General features: G+C 41.4%; 1 protein-coding gene across 4 annotated transcripts in view; it reads right to left on the minus strand.

Moving 5' to 3' along the window:
- Positions 1 to 812: 812 nt before the first annotated feature.
- LOC125768742 (scavenger receptor class B member 1-like) overlaps positions 813 to 24520 on the minus strand; it is a 29607-nt gene continuing 5899 nt past the window's right edge. The window contains exons 1-8 of one of the 4 annotated variants that reach the window (XM_049436798.1): positions 19939 to 19982; positions 12307 to 12474; positions 6013 to 6265; positions 5013 to 5186; positions 4653 to 4845; positions 3894 to 4269; positions 3075 to 3196; positions 813 to 2984 (exon numbers count right to left, since the gene is read on the minus strand). In XM_049436798.1, the coding sequence (XP_049292755.1) occupies positions 2595 to 2984; positions 3075 to 3196; positions 3894 to 4269; positions 4653 to 4845; positions 5013 to 5186; positions 6013 to 6265; positions 12307 to 12367 (1569 nt within the window). In that variant the 5' untranslated portion in view covers positions 12368 to 12474; positions 19939 to 19982 and the 3' untranslated portion in view covers positions 813 to 2594. Of the gene's footprint in view, positions 2985 to 3074; positions 3197 to 3893; positions 4270 to 4652; positions 4846 to 5012; positions 5187 to 6012; positions 6266 to 12306; positions 12475 to 19631; positions 19887 to 19938; positions 19983 to 24520 lie in introns of those variants that run through there. The other 3 variants (XM_049436797.1, XM_049436796.1, XM_049436799.1) reach the window with 3 other exon arrangements.

Consider the following 24520-nt stretch of genomic DNA (forward strand, 5'->3'; position numbering starts at 1 on the left):
AGCTGCATCCGTATATTAACAGCGTTACTACTCACAGTAAGTCGTTTTGTATTTAAGTTGTTTTCACAAATATTTATCCTTCTTTTGTGATTTTTTTTTTAGTTTCATATGGTTGGATTTTTTTTCTCCAATAAATAAAAGGGCTGTGTTGAAGCTGAATCAACTCAAGGCGAAGTGAAAACACTGAACCTAAGAAGCTATTTAAGAGCATTTTATTTCCTGGGTATCTTTGGGAAGGTACTGAGGTTGAAATCTCAGGATTCCGGAATTCGTGAACTACACGAACTCTCTATCAAGCATATCAAGTGTTGATAAATGACTGAAGCTAAAGTATATCAAAGGATAGGCTTCCTAGCTTAGTACCTTCGTTACATTACTAAGATCCAGACGCGTGATCTTTATGGATCGATCAACTAGAATGCCAAAGAGTTTTTTAGGAAGAGCTGTTCCTGATGCGAGACATGTTCTACACTTGTAAGAAGACATTTTATAGCAGAATACATCATAAACAAATACAGTAAAGAGATAATAACTCACTGGAAAACATCAATATACAATATCAAGGACGAAAATAGACCGAAAATTAATGCTAGATGACATGGACATGAGTTCTGGAGAAGTTACTTCACTGGGAAAAAGAATTATCGATAACTCCCCAGAGTTTCTCACCATCAAAGACTGAGCGAAGCGTAGCATTCTGTAATATTCAGGATGTTAAGGGGTTTTCCAAACATTCTTCTATCAGTTTTTTATCAATTTTACGGATAAGTTTTCTCTTCTTTCTGCTTAGGAAACACTGAAACCAAATAGAGTATACTGTTGTTCTCGTTTTATTTCTGTCCACTCTGTTTCCATCGTACAAAAGCGTAACACCGTGGCACCGTGGACGCCCGTAACGCGCGGCCGAACCCGAAATTTCTAGTCACCCACGATGCCCCGGTGCAAATCCATTTTGCCATCGAGTCATTCCTCAATCAATCCTAAACTATTCGATACAATGTGTACCCATCACTCGCTTCGGTGCGATCCTCATCATCGAATGTCACGGGTTTTTTGTGTGTTCTTGTTGTTGTAATAATCACTTACATTTAATGTGTATTTTCCATATGATGTTTCTACTCAAAACCGTTCCCTTTTCTGTGTGTGTGTGTGTTTGTTTGCTTTTTTTGTTGTTTCTTTATGAATTACATTTTATCCCCACCAGGACACCTTAGCCACCGTACCTATTTATACACTTACGAGCTAACATATTACATTTTACAGTACACACAGTGGTGTAAGGGGTTTTTTTTTGTTTGTAAAAGGGACGTTTTGCTACCACTAATAATAGCAAAGAGAAGGTTAGCAAAATCGTAACATTTACATTTTGGCAACTGAAGCACTACGTCAAGGTGTGTAGTCAGCAATAAATTACCAGCCTTTTTGTTTTTGTTTTTTAATGCCGGAACAATTGTTCCAAAAATTGTCTTTCCGGTATATAGATACAGCTGTGTCTGTGCGTGTGAGTGAGATATTACAATTTTCATATTTTTCAAGGCCAATAACAATATATTGCTGTTTGTTTTTGTGATTTTTTTTAGTATACTCAAGTTGTAATTACTAAATTTAAATTGTGTCTCGCATGACGTAGTGATGTGGAAACACACACACACACAAATGCGTATTAGCAAAATGTGTTTTCCCAAAGTTTATAATTTAGGGTTGCCATTTAAAAAAAAAAAATCGTCACACACCGTCAAAATTCTGTAAATTGAGCAAATATAAGTTGGTGTATGAAATAATAGGGAGGGTTTGTAGTTTTTTGTTAAAACCTTCCACATAAAGTGTACCTAGTTGTCTCTTCCTAGCAGCAGTAAACAGTTTCCCATAACCTAACACACATACACCATCCACTGGAACAGCTATAGACGACTTTGGAGGTGGACTTTTTGGGGGGGGCGGAAGCCCCCCTTCAGCTCAGTATCCGTGTATGGCCCTGGGCGCCATTTCCCTTTTCGATGGTATATGTATCTCAGTATCAGTAATATTTCCCCCATTTGTTTTCGTTTGTATAAATCACATAAAATAATTGGAAGGTTGTAATAATTGGTTGTAAGTTTCCCTTCCGGCCCCCAAAAACTAAACCGTACGCTAGGCGTTATTCGTTAACAGATTGCAGTTTTTTTTTGTAAGCATCTGTTACATTTTTGTTTTCTCTTTTCCTTATGCTTTTGATCAATCATTCCTAGGCATAATGTTTTGGGCCATTACTTACACCGAAGATTGAAGAAATTTCAAGAATGGTTGATTGTTTGTTCCCGTTTTTCTTCTATCAGATTCATCTCCATCTAGCCTAATCCTCTACTGTGATAGTGTTAAGTACTGTACGAGCGACCAAATCCAATTGTCGCATGACACACCTGTTCAAACTTTTCCCCGCAAATGGCTTTCAATGTGGTGTCACAAGCGGGATTCTACGTGATTTCACTCACAAAACGATGAGTCTCTTAATGGTTTTCTGCCTATACACCGGTACGTATCACCGCGATCGCGTTTGCCTTTGCAGGCTTGGACGAAGAAGTTGTAACCGTATCACGTACCACTAGCGCGGTAATCTAGTTACTCTTGCTGTTCATTCCATTGTCCATCTTGGCCTTCTTTTTGGCCTGATCGACCGACGCGGTCGCTAGATAGTTGGAACCCTCCAGGTGCAGCGTGCTCTGGCGGTGTGACTTTCGCACGAGACAGATAACGGCTACGACGAACAGGAACCCACCGAGCCCGAACAGTGCGATCGTCAGTATGAACTTGGCCCGCGGTGGAATATTGGTGGCTATCTTCATCAGGTCCAATATTTCGTCCGGCAGCGAATCGATGCCCTCCTCGAACCATAGGATCGGGAACACAATGTCCGGGAAGTTGGCAACCTGTTTGATGTCTACCACCTGGCTGACGGCAAGGTTGATCTGGATGCGTGCACGTGCCCTCAGTGCGGTACCCATCTCCTACGGATGATACGGAAGATGATACGAACGATTAGTACCCGGTTACGCGTGTGTGAGGGAATGATTTATCGGCCGGAACAGGTTACTTACCGGTTGCACATCGATGAATAGCTGATGCTTGTCTTTTTCGGGCGGTGAAATACCTTCCACTGCCGTTCGTAGCGTTTGGTCAGCCATGTAGAAATGTGGAAAACTGAGCAAAATCGGCGAGTCTGTTTGGGGGGGAATTCGGGCATTAGATTTGTTTAGAGCAAGGAGATGCAATTTTATAAAATATAAATTATCTTTAATCAGTTTGTTTCCACGATCGAACAATGATCGTTTATTGATCATTGATTCATATAAAAAAAAAATTTACATTTACAATTCGATGGAACCGATTTTCAAATTATTTGCTCTTTTCTGACTATAGTATCTCAGCTTTTTCGATTTTTTTCGCTTTTAGTGATGAAACTTGGTTTTCTTTAATAAATAATGTTCTTGTAAAAGCGAACTTTAAAGAAATTTTAATATTTTTTATCTTAAAGAAAACGAAAACTAATTAATTGGGTTCGTCACTTAACGCTTCTTAAGTCTTTCTATTATATTGTTGCATATTTTTAGGCGCATGCGGATACATGGTAAATTTATTGCTTCTCACACGTTTAAATTACGTTCTTAAAAGTATTAAAAATTGATGGGATCAATTTTAAAATTATTAAAATATTCTATTTAAAATGTTGATTCTTATGCTAATTCAAAATGATGCAAAAAGATTCAAAATGGCAGCAGATATTGCAAATTCCCAAAATGTTTACCCCGTGACCTTCAAATTACTGACACATTTCCATAAAAAACCCCGCAATTAATTATATTAATTATCACTAGAAAAACAAACTTCTACTTAATATTCAGTATAATAATACGTACCATACTGGCAGAGCGATACATTGAACAGTCCGTGCGGGGCGCACGGTGGTCCGGCTGGACAGTAGCACATGTTGTTTGGGTTCTTCTCGACCGAGGCAAACACATCCGGCGAGGGTGTAAACCGGTATCCCTTTACGCCACCACGGATGGTAACTTCCTTCTCGAAGCTCAGCGGTAACAGCCGGCACAGATCCTTCTCGTACACATTGAGCGTGGAATTTTTGGTAATGCGCGGTGGGAAGATGGAACCGTCCGTACCGTTCAGTCGGTTACACTGTTCCGACAGCCAGTGTGTTTGGTGCGAACGGCCATTATATTTGTCGATGATACCGTACTGATTGATATCGTCCACACCGGTCCAAACAGTCACAGTGTCCTTGAGGATGGAAAATGGAAAAGAAATGTTAATGATTAGCGAATATTGATTATCATAAATTAGTGATAAAACGAGTTGCTTAATTTTAGTGCAAGCCACATTTCTACATTTCTACACTCGGAATGCGGAAATGAAACATTTGCTATAGATATCCAATAAATGTCAATCGATTGACGTCAGGTTCGTCGCTCGAGCGGTCACACCAAAAGGGGTTGTAAAATGTCACGTTGTTAGTACGTCAAGTACGTGATTTTAAGTAGCACTCTTCGCGTATTTATACACGCTTTGCATCCAACGTTTGCATTATCTATTATGAAGATGTCACACAACAATGGTTACGATCGCGCGCACCGCGATCGCACTGTTTGCACCGTTTGGCTCACCTTCGAGGTGCTGTTTTTGCCGTACATCAGACCAAACTCTTCGTACGGTAGTTTCTGCTCCTTCGGCACCACATCCTTCGCCAGCTTCAGGAGTGGATCTTCGTAACCCCAAAGCAGTTGACCGACCGATACCTCGACGAATGGTTTTATCTTCAGGATGTCCATAATGCTCGCCATCGCTAGTCGTAGAAACCTGTTGCTCCCCAATAAAAGAGAGAGAGAGAGAAAAAAGTAGACGATCGCGCATTAGTTAGCACGTGGAGCAATCGGCAACGAGTAGCTTTGTTTGCTAGCGAGATAGCTGCTACTATTTGCTTTGATACACGTTCGATCCGATCGTATATGGCGTATAGACCTTACCGTGCGGCATGTTTACTCTGCGACGTGGCGCTCAGCATCGGTATGTTCGGTACGATGACTACATCATCTTCCAGACCGCCGGACAGATCCTCGTTGAAGATGTACACCCGCTTCTGGTTGTAGCTGATCGTGCCGTTCGGGTTCTCTTTAATGTTGACCTTTTCCCATGTTTGACTGCAGGAAGAGAGCGAAACATTCAACCAGACGGCGATTAGCATACGTGTGGAATTTTTTTTTTTTTTTGGCAAAACACTTCCCAGCGAAATATTGCTTAAATATTTCCCATGCATAAAGGGGATAAGCAATCTGAATGATATTAATTAAACGATATGTAACGACTATTTTACAAATGCTTTGACCTTGAGATTATGCTAATTATAGTCCAGGTTTTTCCTAATGCACAGAAGAAGAAAAAACCTTTTTGCGATTCGATCAGATAGTGTTTGCAAATTGAGCAGGAAATTTCAACACACACACACACACCAAAACTGACCTGCTTTTTGTATGGATTATACAACATTTATCAACACCGATTGTCGCATGTCAATGAGATTTAGTATTCGGTGTCACTGTTTTGCTAACGAGCAGCTAGGACTAGTTTTATTATTTCAAGGTGAAAATTAAACAAACAAGAAATAAAAGATCCTTTACCCACGAACAAACACTTGACGCGTGAAGTGAATCATTGTCGCATGTCGGATAAAAGCATCTTTTTTTGTTTGTTCAGCATACCGTCACACGGGTAACACTCATTAACCTTCAGTGTAGTTGCCTGTAGCCTGTTATCTAATATACGCCATAAAGCAGCTGAATAAAACCATTTATTCTTACAAGTTCAGAGCTGTCAAGCGAAGATCTTCTCGTGTGGATTTTAAGTACACCGTTTTGAGCAGCAGTAATGGTTTTTTACCTAATGCTGCCGGTATAATAAACGCACAAAAAAAACCGCCATCTTCCAAAAGGTTAAGAAATTTGAAGTTTTTTTTTTTTATTAACTTACACATAAACGTATGGTCCAAGCTCATCCAGTATGGGTTTGGTGCCGTTGTTCAGGAACTCGTCGGCATTCGTGACGTTGTAGACGAAGATGCGGATGATCGGTTCGACCGGTGGTCGTGACCACCAGCCGAACGATTGTCCGCCCACCCTCAGTGCCACCTGGTGATCGATGACGGTTCTGATAAAGGCCGTAAATCCGAATGTGACTAGAACACCAAGCACTAGCAAGCTTAGCGCGAATGCTATCACAAACCCTGGGAAGAAAACAGAATGGGAAAAGGTAACGAGTTAGTACTGAGAATCGTTTAGACATATCAATGTTAAGCTTGAAGAATCCTTCAATTATGAATATGTTTTGCAAAAATTATATCCCACTATGAGTGTGTTGCTGATCATGCCGATCAGGCATTTAACTTATCTTCGCAGTAGCTCTGGTCAGAACGTTGATTTATCGGCGTATAGTCTCCTAACACCTCTGACCGTGCGTGGTGATAAGTTGCCGAGCTAGTCGACAGCAGGAAGGTCAAGATCATCGTCTGAGGCCGATACCTAAGGGCAACTAGGTCTCGCACCTGATGCCCCATTCGAATGCAAACTGCATTAATCTCCAATAGCAAATATCGCGAAATGTGCATCTCCTTCGTGTGGTCGCTTTCGCCTCGGCTCTTGTTTTTCCCCCCGCGTGTCGATTTTGCAAATCGATGAAATTGCACCGCCTGATGGTGGCGAAGGTGACGATCGTACACGGGTGTACATCGGGTTAACGAGAAGAGAACCTATTTGCGAATAGGAATCGGCCCGGTGTTGTGCATTCGTGAGGATGACCTAACCTGTTGAGCTCTTCGGGGTCCACCTTTGCCAGGGCTGGTGGTGGTATACGGCTATGATGCAATGCGCTTATGACGGTGGATTTTGTTGGAACACATTTTTCCACCACACACACACACATACCGTCTAATGCTCAGTGTCCCTCATTCCAACAGATTGCTTTATGGTTCGCAAATGACCCACCCGTTCGGTGTACTACGGGGGGTGTATTTGGGTGGCTAGGTTGAACAGGTGAAAAGCTGAGAAAAATTCCCACCTACCAACATGATTCGGTAGTAGGGGCCGGCGTCTTTGCTGTGCCGTAGCACCGTAGGTAATGAGATGGGCCCCCCCCGGGTATGCAACCAAACCAAACTTCTGCCTCGGTTTTGTGCATTGTTTTATGACCGAGCTGGGAAGGTAACATATATGGGAAAAAAGTGGCCCACAAACCAAAAACCGGGTGGCGCAATAGAGCGTTTGTTTGCCTGTAACCGAGCAGCATGTATCACCTTCCCCGCAGGTCGTTGTTTTGGTTTCAGTTTCATTTTTCTGCTCCGTTTCAAACAGTTTTCCTATGCCAGTAGTGTACTGACGTTTCGAGAGTGTCCTTACATTGTCGTTACATTGACACAGACACACACACACACACAATGTGCAATAATGTACGCAGCTTTAGTGCATTCAGATGTGTGTCACCGGTGTGGTTAAGCTGAAGCTTGATAGCTTAATCTACGGCTTAAAGTAATCTTTTTCGAGAGTTTTAGTTTTTTCTAAAAGGAAAATAAAGCTTTGGGTGGAAAACCATTTTCCTAAATATGATGGGAAGTTTAAGCTTAAACTCCATCTTAAACCAGCCTTATTGAATGAATGATTTTTAAAGAGGAAAAATGGACTTCCTTCACTAGAACTTAAAGGGAAGTTTAAGCAAAAAATTTCGTCTTAAACGCGACTCTTGTAGGGAAAATACAAAATACAAATATTTTCAGCTTTTTTTTTCCTCAAAAATTTGTATTTGTGTATTGTAAAATCCTTTCCCCTTAACTTTTGTAGTATTGGACTTTAGAGTTTTAGCTTCAACTCAGTCTGCAACTAAGCTATTTAAGGACTTAATTCAAACTTAAGGTTGAGCTTGTCTCTCAACTTTACGAGAATTTAATGCTTAATACAATCTTGTTCGGAGTTTAATGTTTAAAGAGTAAAAAATATAATTTCTTAGAGAAATTAGAGAAATAGATTTTCTTCCCTTAAACTTGAAGTTAAGTTTAAGCTTATACTACACCGTGCCAATATTTTTGCAATAAAAACCATAGTCAGTTTAAAAAAATTAAAAAATAATTTGTACTTCATTGTATTTCATTATTTGTTACATTAATCAAGAAGGAAATATTTTATACAAATATATAAATAATTTCATTCTTATAAAATTTCAGGGAAATTTAAGACTAGTTTGCGTCTTAAATTAATATTTTTTACTTCTAAATAACATTCAAAGTAAATGCCAAAACTCCACCTTGAAGCTATCTTTTCAAGAGTCTTCTTTACAAAATTTTCATTTTTTGTATTGTGAACTTCCATTTTCATCTATATCAAGAAAATGGAAAATGAATGAAAATGTTACGAATTGGAACAAGGAAATTGCCTAATCGTCTTTTTTGCTCAACCCCATAGAAGTTACCACTACATAACATTAATTTTCGATTAAAGCTCCACTGATGGGGTGCTGGGTGCTTAAAGGGTGTTCATTAAAGGCCATGATGAATATGGTCCGTCGAACGATAGTCCAAAACGGGCCACACCGTACCGATGATCGTTCTAGCCAAATTGTTGCTGCGCATAATTGAACCATCCCTTTTGCTTGTACACCACACTTTCGCGTAACTGAAGGTTTATTATATGAAGAACAACAAAAAAAACAACTCCCTCGTCAAAGCTTAATGTAGCTTGTCGCACCATTAGACCTCCAGAAAGACGTACCACTTGCAGACGTGTAACGACGTCACTATCATTAGCACTCTGGCGCATGCTGACGGTCGATACCTTCTGTGCGCTCTGTCGCCGCTAATTGATATCGCTTCCGACGGTGACCCTGAGATGGCCATCAAAATTATCCTTCAAATGCCACCACACTAAACGTCGGACATCGGTCCGAATGTCCGATGGCAGGGCAAACAGCTGCCCCACTCTACGGCTCATGAGCGTTTCACAAACACACCATAACACACAACCTCAACAAAAAAAAAGCACAGCATAAAAGATGGGCAAATTAAACCGGATGAAGCGGTCAGCATTCACTAGCCCTGTTGGGCGTCCATCGTAGAATCAAAAGATGAAATTTCCTCCCCCTCTTCCCCTTGCCCCTTGTTTACCAAAGCTCCATCAATTCAAGCTTCCCTTTGTCTCGTCTCGGGTTTGTTTCCTCTCTGTTCGATCTCCGATCACTTAATTGCCTGCGAAAACGGGTCTTTGACCTCAAACCGTCCGCATGTTCTAGGGTTGCATCTTGTAAAGGTTTTTTGAAGAAGATGGCCGTTTGCGCGTTTTTGAGCAGGAAATAACGTTCACGAGCTTTAAAAAGCTGATTTATTTTAGCATGCAAATTTTGCACGCACGAAATTCACCGTGAACTGTCGGAAAGCCATTAGATCCAATTTGTTTGCCACTAAAAAGATGGTCTGTGTGTGTGTGTTTTTTTATAATTCAACACAAATTTTAATAAGTTCCTCCTTTGCTATTTTGATTAAAGTTCGTTTTTTAGTTTAATCGAGCTAGGTCATTTAGAAGAAGGAAAACCTTCAATCGGTGTTTTTCTTTTCTTTCGGTTAAAATTGAATGAAATTTTTCAACCCAATCTTTCAATGAAACAATTACACAACAGTGATCAATGTGATTATGTTTCGTGTACCACTTTTTCACACTTTCGTTTCCGCCATTACTACCGGATTAAGCAAAACTCTCTCTCTCTTTTCACTAGAGGAATATTGTGGGGTGTGTGTTTTTTGGACAAGAGAAAATGGATTAAAATTTCCCTCTATTTCTATTCGTTTAGTAAAACATTTCTCGTACGTTGTTTTCAATTTACCAGGAGGAGGTTTCGGCCCTTTTTTTCGAAATGGGATGAGTTTTGTTAAACATTCCAACAAAAAAAACGACCAAAACGATCGTTCGACGGCAAAAGGTTTATGTTTAATCTTTAAGCGTTATCTTAAGCAGCAGTTTTTAATTTAAATACGCTGTGTTGTAACATAATTATTTTTCATCTCATGATTCATTTTCTCACCATTCCCTCACCCCTTCCGGAGCCTATCACCGGTTGCCATTGATTGCTTTCCCATCGTGAGAATCGTCGGCTGGCGGAGTTTTATTTTCTCAGGACAGCGAATCGTCTCACCTTTTTTCGTAGGGCTTTAAATGGTGTGGGGTCACTAAGAGTAACATAAATAGACAACACCGCATACCATTGTGGGGGACCCCACTGTCTTTTTGCCTTGAATTTTTCGAAAAGGTGTACCCAAACTAAGTGCGCGATTTTTGTGCGTTTGTAGCCACGGAGATGGCATTTCGGGGTTACCTGGTATATTTGTTTTTTTTTTTTACTTCTTCCCCACAGTTTCGTATGGGTCTGTGTGGTTTACAAACAACAAGCACACCTTTTTGTTTCTGTGTGTGCCATATTTTTGCTTTCTTTGTACCGTCGCTCGGTAACACGTTTGCATGTTGCCTGTTCGCACCACCGAACAGCGCTGGTGCTGTGCAAAGTCCCTTACGCAATGGCAATTTCTTTCCATTAACCTAGCGAAGCTCCGATCACCAATACTATGGCACGTGAACATGGCAGGGGAATGAGGAACCGGATTCATTACGTATGGCGTTCGGGCAAAGGGAGACCTGGCAGCTACGGAATGGCAACAAGCTACGAACCTACGCCCGAAGGTGGACCGTACGGATGCGACTGGTATCGCATCGTGGAACATGATCAATGGACACCACTACTGATACAAACACGCCCAGCTGTGTTTTAACACAGGATGAACATTTTGGCATAAAATTGAAACACTTGTGTTTTTTTAAGTTAATAATTTTTGTTAAAAGACAAGTAGATAAATGACAAAGACAAATAACTAAGATAAGTCAAAAGTTACATTTCAATTAATGGAAACATAAACGAGCTACACGCTACAAGTGTAAAAAACAGAAGTAGTTTTTGTTTTAAATTTAAAACACGTTTTGAAAAGTACATTTCTACATTATCTTTAGGTTTTTGGTTACAAGTTTTCGCTATCAATGGAAGGAGTTTGTGTAGAAAACAATTTAAAACTGTATACTATGCTAGTTTTTATTAATTTTTCAGTCTCGTTGTTTTGAATTACGTTTATGTTTGTTACACAAAAAAATTGTATTTCAACAAACTTTTAATATTTGAACTATTCACCCAACTTTTAGGTAGTCTAGGGAAAGCTAAGAAAAGGTTATTTCTTCTTTTTCTTCTTCTTTTTCTTCTTCTAACATATTTTGTTGTAGTTCTTACATTTAAAAAGATAAGCTTAGTAACAGTAGTTTTTTATTTTCTTTTTATAATTTGTAGAATGTGAAAGACATTAGATGATAAAAATCTCAACCTATTAAAAGGCATTGATTAAGCGATCGTTTGTCTTTGCAAAATAAAATGGTTTTGTTATAAATTTATTTAAAAGATAAAATAACTATTTGATTTGGAATACAGTCAAATTTCGTTTTTATTTTAAGTTCCTGTTTTAAATCCTGTGATATACAAGCCAATTAATATGTGGAAAAATGAGGTCATCCATTAGAATCCAAAGTAGTAATGCAAATACATCAGAATTGTGGAAAATATTTCACAATAACAAACAATATTTGTCCACTTGTTTGTTCTGCATGTTCCCATCGTGCGATCGATGCATGAATCGCACACCAATAGACAAGGAATAGGCTCACCGTGGTGTTCACGATCACGAAGAAAGCCATGCAAATCTCGTGGGGTTGGCAAATCTCCCCTGCATACTTGATCAAGCGGTTTACTAACTGACTGCGTGGCTCGAACGATCGAATGATCGAAACGTAACGCAAGGAAAAAGAACGAATGAAAGCTTTGCGAAGCAATGCGGCTAATAATCGATGAAATGAAGACGCATACAACTTTGGCTTCGTCTGTAGTGGCGTTCCTAAGCAAAAACTCCATTGCGGCAGCATCCAGCGAGGAGAACGATACAACAGGAAGATAAACCCGTTTATAAGCATATGCTAATACGACAATATGGTACGATTACACGGTGCATCGTTACGAACGGCTTGCTACGCACTTTGCACAAATGACATCTGCGATCGAGACACTAAAATTGCACGGAAAGTGAAATACTTTCACCCTGCTGTTGCGCTATAAACCCTTGCATGATAAATCGCCCACCATGCATGATTGGCGGCACATTGTTATATTTTACTATAAAAACACAACACACTACATACTTACACCACTTTCGAAGAAAAGCGCTGGACAGTTTAGCACATAACCGATTACTTCTGCCGTACATTTTGTTTTGCTATGTATTTTCGTTTTCGTCGGCCACCGTGCTCACTGCTGCTAGGACGGTTTGTTGATGCTGGGCGAACAAAGCAATATTTTCCGAACTAACACTCGCTGTATTGTAAACACGTTAAAAAAAGGAAAAGAGAAAAAAACCCTTGTTCGTGAAAGGAAGGAAAGCGTACAACAGCGATCGCGTTTTGCAAAACCAAGGTGATCGATTTCTTTCACTCCACTCCGCACTGCGAATGGAATGTTAAAATAGATCTTCTGGGTAGCTTTTGTTTTTTTTTTTCTTCACAGTGTCTATACCATCCATTCGTTTCACTGGATGTCCCATTATTCACTACACTCTCCTTCGGCCGGATTTGTTTACAGACTTGATTTTTTTTTTTTCGTTTGTTGCACGGGTACGATCTCCCTTCACCACTTTCCGTGCTTTTATTCGGGTTTCCGATTGGATAACTCGCGTACTTGTGCGACCTTGCCTTGATGTCCGGTTTGGTTTTGAGAGGATTTTTTTTCCTCAAATTCTCGTTTTACATTTACCTTCCCTCGCAGTTGTGGTGGTGACGATTAAAATAATTTCTTCATTAATGATGACTTTAAGCTACATTTCACAAAAACCCCGTATCACAAGCGATTATTTAAGCAGGATGACAACTGTTTCCGTTTTCGTTTCGAAAGTAATTATCAAAACAAGATCGATCTTTGTACCATCAAGGGTTGACGGCCATTTTGTCTCACGGACGACCAGTGCGGTGATCATTCACCACGAGGTTTGCCTTGTTCGCTCGAAGGCAGCCTGCCCGGAAAAGCTGGATACCCTTCTCCGAGGGAAACCAGTTCTGTGCACGATACCATCCATCCTGCAGCAGTTCAGTACGGTTTCTGTTAGTGTTAGTTTATACTTTCAACCAACTGCGACAACACTAGTGGTAGAACGCGGAAGCGACCGCCAGCTTTCGTTGAAACCGATCTGGAGAAGGTCGCCCCTAAACGATTGTCTTTGTTTTAGTGGATTTGTTTACCTTATGTATCGACTGTTATGCTGTTTTGTCTTCCAGCTTACTGATAACGGACAATTTATGCTAGACTAAAAACATGTTTTCCTAAACAGTGCGATTTTTCAGCTTTGCATGCGCGCATCTGCTTAGTTCGCACCCAAAATGTCCAACGATTGCGATCAGCGCTGCGTGTAGCGCAAAGCAACACTATTGCAACAGACGTGCGCAAAATGTCACGTTTTCGATCGCCGTTCGTTAGGAAAGGTAGAAACAGGTTGGCATAAAAACCGATACGGCCGGCAAAAATGGATGGCGTTCCTAGGCGATATTGCTAAACTGAAGAAGAAATATCCTATCGTAAATGCGAACCAACCACACACACACACACGCGCGCGCGGGTCACACTCGGGACGGAATTTTGCCGTTCGCCTTCGAGGCACGCGCCATACACACATTGGCTGGCCAATTCAAGGGTTTCAGTGTACCGGGGGCTCCGGTTCAGAATTATGCAACCATGGTGGGCCACCAGGTATGTAGCAACTGCAGCACCAGCACTGTAGCCACTGTCGGGCCATGTCGGGTTGCCATTTTTTTTTTGCGGTGCTTATTATCGTTTGTCCATAACGCACCCAATTGTGCTAAAGCGTGTACTACTCTTGTGGACGTTCTTTAGAGCTGGAAAAGAAGAAGCGCGTTAAAAATTGGACGGAATGCTTCGAATGCGGTAATTTTAGAGTGCAGTTACCGATTCTCAAACGTGTTTTGAAGCCATTTATTTGCTAGTTGCTAAAAGGCAACGAAGAAATAGAGAAAGAGAGTGATTTGAAATCACTACTACCAGTTGACATTTTAATAGACTAAGACAGTGGTGTCAAACCTATGGGCGCGTGGCATAAATAAAAGTGATCGTTGTAACACGCAGTTCGTCATTTCAAGCGATTTTACTTGACGAATTAATCTAAAGCTTTTCGAGGTGTTAAACAAAGCATTTGTTAAAAAAAATTCCAAGTAGTCTCCTAAACTTGGCACCTGTTATACGCCGGTTTTGAAAATTCAATTCAATGATTTAAAAAAAATAAATTTAAACAAACAAGTAAATAAAGGGGTTTCAATTTCAATCGAGTAAATTTGCTACTTTTTTTTGTTAATGTTTTCTTCAACAAAAATCACCTTTAAAGGCGTCATACATTAGGATCCTGTTCACAGACTAAAAAGGTTGAGAAACACTGGACTAAAGTACTTAGGCTATAAGAGTATCATCTTATACACATTTCGTTAGCACTAAAGATCCGTACCGTACGGGGTAACGGGGTTTCCCAACGCATCTCTCGCCTGTCATTTCACTTCAGTCAGCATCGGGATTGGTTACTACATTGCATGGGTGCGCAATATTGCAAAGCAATAACGTCACCACTATTCTCCCATCTCGCGAGTCTCACGTGCACGCGTGCTACAGCGTACGGCCCCCAAAACCCAACTCTGTAAAGCTCCTCTTTTCACGTACTTTTTGCACCTTACTTTGAAGTGTACGTTCAAGTTGCCACTTATCCAAAAAACTTGCTCTCTGGCGCGTAAGGCTCAAATGTCTTATTGATCAATAGGCGAACGCACTAGTGCGGCGACTCAGAACTGCTGCGGCTAAGGGTAAGGGAGATCTGCTGCGGAGGTCACACCGAGTGGTGAGATGGAGTTTGCTCTACTCAAGAGATCCTTCCCATACACTACAAAGCAAGGGGGGAATTCAAACGTGTCTATGGCGTTACGCGACGCCACTCAAATTCACCACATTCGGCACATTTGGGGAATTGCGAAAACGCACACGCAAAATCATCGACCAGTGTGGAAAGTGCAGAATCGAATGACGTAGCTGGTGGAGATCTTTGTGTGTGTGTGTGTGTGTGTGTGTGTGTGTGTGTGTGTGTGTGTGTGTGTTGTAATTTGAACGCCACGCACCAGTTTCGATACGTGTGAAGGAGCCAAGCGAGAAACCTGCGAGCAAGTTTTGCGTGATCGTTCTGTACACTAGCGTTGCCACAAATGTCACACCAGTGTGCAATGTCTATGGCCACTCTAGATGAGGCCACTCACCCTAAAAGATTGCTTCTCTCTCTCTCTCGCTCTCTCTCTCTCTCTATTTCTTCTACTAACAAATCTCGTGGAGATCTTAGTCAATCATAGCTGATGAATGGACTTATTCGAAACGAATAAGAATCTCGCCAACGATCGGTTGCATAGCGTTCATTAAGACGCCCAGATTGGGACATTCTTCGGAGCCGCAACTTTTGTCCATTCGGTTTGAAATTTCTTGTCCGAACAGGTGTCCAACCAACTACCAGCTTCTAGTTGGAGTGAAGTGCAATTTTGTTGTTTTAAATGGTAAAACACGAATCGAACCATGAAGCACTTTCTATGTACGCGCGATCGTAGCGCGAAGGAATAAATTTCACCAAAGAGTGAGATCACCCAAAACACTCGTCTTTTCATGATAACGTTTCTTTTGCAAAAGGTACATCACCGTATGGTAATAGTTGTGTGTGTGTGTTTTTTTTGTGTTTATGCTGATCCATAAACCACCTGCACCAGACAAACGCTGTGGAACGCAGCTACAAAACGATTCGTTTGCATCGTTTGCATTTAATTAGAGCACTTCACTACACAGCAGCAAACAACTCCCACTCCACGGGCAAGGAGTGATAGCACAGCCGCACCACACACATTGCTTTCTATTAATTATATCTAGGCTAACAGTGCGCCACAATTTGCCCGCAAGTGCTTCGCTTTCGATCGGGAGGCTGCCGGCTGTGAAAACAAATCACATTCATTTTTGCGCTATCGATCGAATCGCGCACGGTGATGGATCGGGCCCGGTTGGACGTGAACGATGTGTTGGATGTTTCATTTGAAGAAAGCATAAAAATCATCCAACCAAACTCATCGTTTCTTTGCAGATGCATCTTTTAATGCTGTCTGTGTATGTGTTTTTTTTCTTCTCAAAACGACGAATGCGGCCCATTTCTAACTTCTCTTTTCTCTGTTTTAAAGGGAAAAGTTGTTTGTTTTATTTTGCTAACGTGAAAACATTACATCGGTTTTTGGTGTGCAAAATAGAAAGATTTACAACCTTTTGGTACCCCTATGCAGCAGCTACTGGGTACTGGGTCCTAGTTCTTGTCATACACATTATGCTTTACAAAAAAGGCGTTGCTGGCGTACAGCGAAACAGCGTCTAATAGTGACTGGACACCCGGTTTTGAAGGTGAAAACACTTTTCAAATGTACCTTCAGAAGCAAAAAAGGGGGTAGGTTTTTCTCTCTCTCTCTCTCTCTCTCTCTCTCTCTCTCCATAATTTGAGGTCATAGTTTAGGGTCGCAGCTGGTGCACGAAACTAAATTAAGCCGCGTCAAGAGCAAAGTGGCACTAGCCACTGCTCTCAATGGCCTTAGACGAAATTGTTTTGCTTGCCGTACCGGGTGGGTAGTGGTTTGGGGGTTAGTCAGGTTTTGAAATGGAAAAAAGTCCCCTCACACACAACCCACAACTACCCTGACGTCATTGGCGTTTAGTATCAAGCAACGGCGATACAACGTGTCCTTTGTATGTGTGTTTGGGGCTATTTAAACCTTGACGGTTGGAGGATGCTGAATCACACTGGCCATCGGTTTTATAGGGATCAGAGTCAGAAGGGGCCCAGAGAGAGGAAGTTAATTGCCGGCTCTGTATAAAACATTCGCTCTTGTGCCGCTTAGAACAAGTTACTTAATTGTAGTCGATCCACAGGTCGCGCCACAGGATTATAATAGCGTTCGCTTCAAATCGTGCAGTTCAATTGCAGTACCGATCGGCAGCTGCTAGTATGCCGATCGGCATAGAAAAAGGTGAAGCAAAAAAAAAACAGGCCACCTCAGTACGTGCCTTAGTTGATGCTGCTTTTAAATTACCTTCTGCTTGCATTATTACCGACTTCCTTTTGCACTTCTCTGCACTGGGCTTTTTGCACCAGTCACCCCTTCAATAAGGGGGTGACTTTTAATTTATTTCACTCAAACGGCGACAGAAATGCAGCAAACAAAGACAAAGCATGACAAAAGAAAGTCACACCAAGCGGACAATGTAAAGCTGCACACGGGCAGCACACATTTGTTTGCGGTGACGAAAGTCCATTTCTTCCGACAAACATCCGTTTGGTGGATGGAACAAAAAAGGGAAACCATTTCGATTTTTTTTCTTCCTTTTTTTCAAACATTCATTTCCGTTTGAGCAATATTGTACAAAAGTAGGAAAAAATGTAATTTCTCTGTTGTATAGTATGAAATTTAAAACATTACTTTTAATGTTTCCTGCTGTTTGTCTACGAATTGGTCAAAATAAAAACCTCTGTTCCATCAGCTATTGCAGATAAAGTTGCTTCATTTACAGCTTCTTTGGTTTCGTTTTATGCATGCGTCTGCAAATCCAATCAACGAACGCGCGGTTTTACGCAACGATCCTCAATTGTGAAATGTGAAGCATTCATCAAACACTTCAATGTTAATCGGGCAACAAATTTCGGGTACGTTCGTCGCTTGCCGTAACGCTCAAGTCTTTTGCTGCTGCTGTGGTGTTCATCCGCGACCCAAATTGTGCCGTGCTGTGACGGCTGTGACCCGGCTGGGAATTCTTCAATCGATGGACATGTGGAGGCCATATCCACCCTTCGCACCGATCACTTCTTCCGGTTTCCCCCTGCCCCGCCCCCCTCCCCTTGCAGGCACCATCCCTATCGATTTGATGAAAGGCAAGGTCGTTCGGATTCACCGCAAAGCAATCGATCGAGAACGAGATAGTGCCACGGGATCATTTCACAGCCATGGAAGGGGCGGAGGAGGGGAAGGGGGAGAGGGGGGGCGGGGTAAATGATAAATGTGATTACTTCACTGTAGCAGCATGCAAGGTAGTGATTGCACACGGCAAATCTCGCGTAGAGCAAAGAAAACTCGTTTCTAGACCCCCATTAGTGCACGGAATTCGTTCGAGACAGTTCTTGCTGTGGTATGCAACCAAGTCCCGTGTTACGGTAGCACATCGTTACCGCTTCCTGCGGTAAAAAGTGTCGAAACCACACTCCGGTAACAACTCCGGATCGTTGTTCGTGCCGCACACATTATCACAAACGCACCGTTCACAACACGGTTGTGGCAGATAAATCATGCGAAGTGAAGTGAATACCTTTTTTTGGGGCCAGTAAAGCCAAAAATAAATTGCAATTTTTATGAAATATTTTAAAATGCATAAATAAAGCGAAGCAAAACAAACAAATCGACACACACGCGCACGCGCAACATGACTGTAGCGCATTTTGGGTGACTCTGGCGGACATGTTTCCCCCATCGGCGCAAGAAATCACTTTTCAGGCTGCTTGCATTCGCGCGGTTGATTTTACACATTCACGCGCGCCCAACATCCACGTTGCGCTTGGTACACTGGTTAAATATTTATCGACTTTACACAGTGAGCTGGTTCATTTTTACGGCCACAGGGGTTCAGGAAACGGTAGCACTAACTGTAGGGTAGGAATGCATGTCCGACCAGGTTCGGGTTCGGGTTCGTTTCGTCGTTTCGTTCGCTGCCCGGACACTATGTAAACTGGTTGCACAACGGACGGATCAACTTGTAGCAAAAATGCTACTCCAAGCAGCCCTGGCAGCATTCGACCAGTGTATTAACAACATTCGCAGACGTTGGGTTTCATTCAAACGATCGAACGATTTGATCTTTGTGAGTGTGTTTTTTTTTGTAAACTCCTTCGGATTTGATATCGAGGCCGGTTGTCTACCCTTTTCCCCCCCTCCCTTATATGACACACAAACACATACACACACACACACACACACGCATCATCCATCTTGACACTACTAGTGGTGATTGCGGAACATGCGTCAACCCCCGAAACATTTCCCAACGGCTCTATCACAAACGAGTGTGCGCTCGCGCTTGAAGTTCACCACCAATCCACCACCACAGATCACAGATCGTGAACACTTTATTTGCTAATTGATACCCGCCACGATGAGTGGCTGAAGCGAAGTGACACATCGGGTGACACACACTGATCCGATCTTAAGCACAAAGGAGAGTGAAGTGTAAAAAAAAAACAACCCCGAACAAAACCAAAACAAATCCATAACGACGGTGTACGATACTAAACAAATGAAGGAAGAAAAAAAAACTACACCAGATTAAATCGAGTTTTTTTTGTTGGGTTTTTGCTCTTGAATGTAGGGTACCAGTAGTGGTTGTTGTGGTGGGAACGCTGTTTTGCAAAACCGAAAATAATTCAAACTAACAAACAAAAAAAAAAACACACACACACAACGAATGGAAAGGAAAAAAAAGGCACAAAATTCCGCAACGCACGAACAACCGAAGCACCGTTGCGTGTGCGCGCTTCAACGTTCACTCGAAAACTGGTCCCGCGGACGTCTTGGGAGCATTTCGAAGTCCAAACTCATGCTGCGTTTTCCCCATCATCGGCCACCACAATCAACGTGCACAGCGACAGCAACGATGACGACGACGACGACGACGACAAACCTCGATCGCTAGCCACCACGATCACCAAGACGCGCGAAATCGAATAACGATGGCGGTGACTTAGCGCGGGCGCACTAGGTGACTTGAGCCTTTCGGAATGCCAACAACCAGTACGGTCCGACTCGGTATGTGTGTGTGTGTGTGTGTGTGTGTATGGTAATGGAAATACCCTGTTGTATGTGTGTATGTTGGTGGGCTGCTGTACCGAGCTGCGGTGAGCTACAAATTACTACTGCCTCACTACTTCGTTGGGCTGATGTTAGTGTTTGGATGTTGGGGTTTTTGAGTTGATAAGTGTGTGGGGAAGTGGAATTAATTTAATTAATTCTTTGCGGAGGTATGAAAACAAAACTTGATTGCAATTTCCGCAAAGATTTAATTTAGAAGTGAAGATCGCAACGAAATTCCTTCCGCCACACGCAGGACGGAAGTTACTATAAAGATATTAGTAAGTTTAGTTATCGAAAGCCATACATCTAAGGCTAAAGCATTTTTATATTAAGATGCCATAAAAAGGAAAATTGTTGTTCTAATGTTTAGAAATGATTTAAATGAGATTCTTAAACCTCAGAAAACAAAATTACAAAAATAAATTTAAATCATTTGTTTTTGAATAATTTGCCTAGCGAGTGATATAATTTGGGACTCATTGAAGTTGATTGATATAGTAAATAAGTGTACCATTTTGTAATAGTTTAAAATCCCCCTGCCTGATTTACTAAGCGTTTAACTGCTAAGCGTTTTAAGCGTTTTTTCATACTGATACTAACTTTGCAAACAATTTTGAAGAGCTGAATTACATTTTCATGTTTTTTGGGGTTCGTTCTGAAGAATGGATGTGTACAAGTCTTGCTGCTTTAGAATTATTTAATTCTAAAAAAATATGTGATGAAAATGAAGCGTTCCAGTCAAAATGGCTGATCCGATAGTTCTTGTGTTAATAGCAAATTCAACACTAAAACTACTAAATGTTTAATTTGTAAGACAATTTTAGAAGAACTCAATTATATTGTAATATTTTTTTGAAGTTCTTTCTTAACAATAGATACAAAGTAAGAATGGTTGAGCTCCAATAAATATTAAAATATGTTAAATTGAAAGGAAATGTGCCAAAGTAAATGACTGGCTAATAAAAACTGTTTTCAATTTTTATCCTTTTCAAACCTTTATTGAGGTGAGAGGTGGAACTTATCATCATCATCATCATATCCAAGAAGTAATGTGTAAGAGAGATCATCAATCAATCTATTAACAGGTAATTCTTAATAATTTTGAAGTTATTAGAGGTTTATTCTTTTCAATCCTCAAATTACTTCTCATTTTTAAAAGCAAATATTGGTCTGTATGCCACAACATCCGATCGATAAGTTTGCTTCAGGAACTTTTCAATCATCGTTGTAAGTCACCAACAGTCACCGGGGGCTTACCGCTGTCCAGAGCCACCCGAAGCAGAGGAATTACCTTCCCCAACTAGGAGTACTTTGAGCAGTGGCGGACAGTGTACAGAGTTGTTTCATAGCAAACGATGTGTTTTTTTCCTGCGTGTTTTTTTTTCCTTCTACATACTCTCCATAGCCACATTAATGTTCCACAGTCATTTGTAGCGACCGGTCCGACTGGGTTGTCCGTAGGAAAGGGAAAAGCTCGCCTAGGAACGTTTGTGCTGGGCCTATGCTGGGCCTATTGTGCAGAGCCCCAGTAGAGGTGAGCTCCGCGGAAGAATCAGAGGTGTGCTGAGCCTGCACATAAACCCTGCAAGCGCGGCCCCATGTACACCGAGAGCTTTCTTTAATTTCTTTAACGCACGATTAAGCAACGTTCCCAATGCCCCGCTTGCACGGGCATCCATTGTATGTAGTGTATAGCTGCTAAAAGTTTTAAATTTATGGCGTCCGTTCGCTTTTTTTCTTCTCTGCGGTGGAAGGTTGACGGTGTGTATGCTTTGTTTTGCTAGCTTTTTATTGATACTGTCACCACCTGGAGTACTGTCTTTTTATCCACCCCAGGTATGGGCGCGTTTTACGGTCGGGCTGGCGGTATTCTGGCCAGAGGCGTTAAAACGTGTACGGCGTTGCAAGAAGAAGGGAACAAAAATCCATCAAACCTTGAACTCAAATCGGACGAACTTACTATGGTGGATGCTGCCATTCTGACGGTCAAAACCGGCTTTAAAAAGGGAAACGGTCACGGGAAGAATTTGATTTCCATTAACGTCCGCGGTGGTATTGCTTGGTGCAATTTAAATGTCACACGCTTTTTTGGGCGCAAAAAACAAAGTTATTTTAAACCACACTTCTTGATGGGTTCATCTTTCATCTCGATCGGGGATCATTTACGTAAGAGCTGGACAATACCAATTTTTGCTCACCATTGAAATTATATGATTTAAAGTTGATTATTATTTCCTTCACATTCGCGCTTTTGTGTTTCTTATTATTTATTTGAAAACGAAGCATAACCACAATTTCTTACTTTGGCTGAAGGAAGAAAAGGTTACCTTCTATTGTCTTCGGCTATATGTTTGCTCAGTGGTTGTGGCAGATCGGCTAAAGAAACCGTCGCCGAAGGTAAGTTCGGGCGCTAATGAAGCATGGGACAGTGGAACATCATGGTTGATCTGTTTCGATGACAAATTACCACGGTAGACATTGGCGCTCAACCGAACCGTCTGTCAAACATGGATAAGCTAGTTTAAATTCAGTTTCTAATCATCGTTGGCCTCCAAACGGCCTCGATCGGCCACAGTTTGCTATGCTCCTCACACCATTTCGGAAAGAAACCGTCGAAACCGTGGGCAAGGACATTGAAGGTCTTTTCATTTCTCCCTCATCCATCTTGTTTTTCTTTCTGTTCTCGACTTGACTCTGGTTACGCCAGACAGTGTAAGCAAAAATAACCATATTCCCCTTGTTTCTGGTCAGAGTTTTATTTTTCTGTTTGTTTTGTTTACCGGCAGCAAACGAATCAACGAATCGGCAGCACAACATTGTGGTAAACTGCTGACGCAAAACGATCAACATTATCGGTACGGAGCACGACACCGTTTCATCTTGCAGCAGCCTCCGCGATGCTCTGTGTGTGTGTGTGTGTTTGTGTAGACAAATTGTGGTAACCCGAAACGAAGCCACCAGAAAATCAACAAATTATCGTAAGCTAAAAGATGCTGATGATGGTGCGAGAGAAGTGAAGAGCAAAGAAAAAGCACACAAAACGGCGTAACAATAAATAATGAACTTGCCAGCCCAAGCGCAAAGTTCGTTGTGTGGGATGTGCCTAAAAGCAGCAACATCAATGTTCTAGGAAATCCATTAACAAATGCTGCTGACGTATGGAAACATTCTCGCGAAGTGATTGTGATGTTGGATTTATTTATTCAAAAAATACTTAAACTTTTAGATCAATACCGGTTACCGGTATTCGGAATTCGGTTCCGAATGCAAGAAGCGTTCAAATTATGTGTTTATTTTTGTTTGGTGTCGTGATGCGGGTAGTCGATAAACATGCTTAAATATTCATACCGATTGTGGTCGAAAATCTTCCTGCGGAGAGGTTGTCGCCGTGTCTGATCGAGTTTGAATTTCCGCATCTCTTGTCTCCGTTCGACCCAACCAGACGACCTTATTATCATATAAATTCTTTAATTCTTTTCCTAAAAGAATCGTTTTCTTTTTTTGTTGTTGTAGAACAAACAGGAACATTCTATCAAGGACAACCGTGAGATTGCGATAAGAACAAGGCGAGATCAAGGTTAAAAGGTGAACGAGAAATGTGAGCTGTAGAAAAACCAGCTAAAAGCGTTAAGGAAATGAGACAAAACAAGAATACAGCAAAAAAAAAACACCGACGATCAATATCATTAGGTGTAAATTGTACAGAAAAAAAGATTTATCACTTTTCACAATTAGCCAATTATTTTCGCTTGATCACGCAAATGTTTGTTCCACGTGCGGCGCTCGTTGCGCGATTTTCGCAACCTGTGCTGTTCATTAATCAAGAAACCACTTTTGATGAGTAGAATCAATGTGCCGACGGGAATTGAGGGGAGGGGGGGGGGGATAATTCTCCCTAACGATGAGAAATGATTCTCGGGCAGCTTAGTTTTCCAGTTCCAGCTTCTTTTAAACTGTAACTGAATTGTTGTGTGTTTTTTTCCATGGCTTTACACTGATTTGCTTCATATCGCGGTGCATTTCGCATGGGTCGCGATCATTCACCATGGATTGCTGATACACTGATACGATTCAAATTTTAAAAACGGCTGTATGTGTTTGTGTGTACAAAAACTATTTTTTAATTGCTCTCTGGGTGGGAAAAATCAGTTCACCTTCTAGACCCGGGGGTGGGGTGGGAAAAACAAAACAAAATTCGGTTGCGCTTAGTTCCGGACGATCACGATCGGTCGTTTTCGCGCTGTAATCGTAGCCACGAACCGTCACACAACCAGTGTATAATGTTTTGCCGCAACTTGAGGCACATTACTAGAAAACTAGAATAGTAGCAACTAAACTTGCCACAATACCAGCTTCAACTAGCGCGTTTACTGTCGATCGTTCGGTTTGATAACAGGCTTCGTTGTATTTTT

The sequence above is a fragment of the Anopheles funestus genome, chromosome 3RL, assembly GCF_943734845.2.
Source record: "Anopheles funestus chromosome 3RL, idAnoFuneDA-416_04, whole genome shotgun sequence".
Lineage (NCBI taxonomy): Eukaryota > Metazoa > Arthropoda > Insecta > Diptera > Culicidae > Anopheles > Anopheles funestus.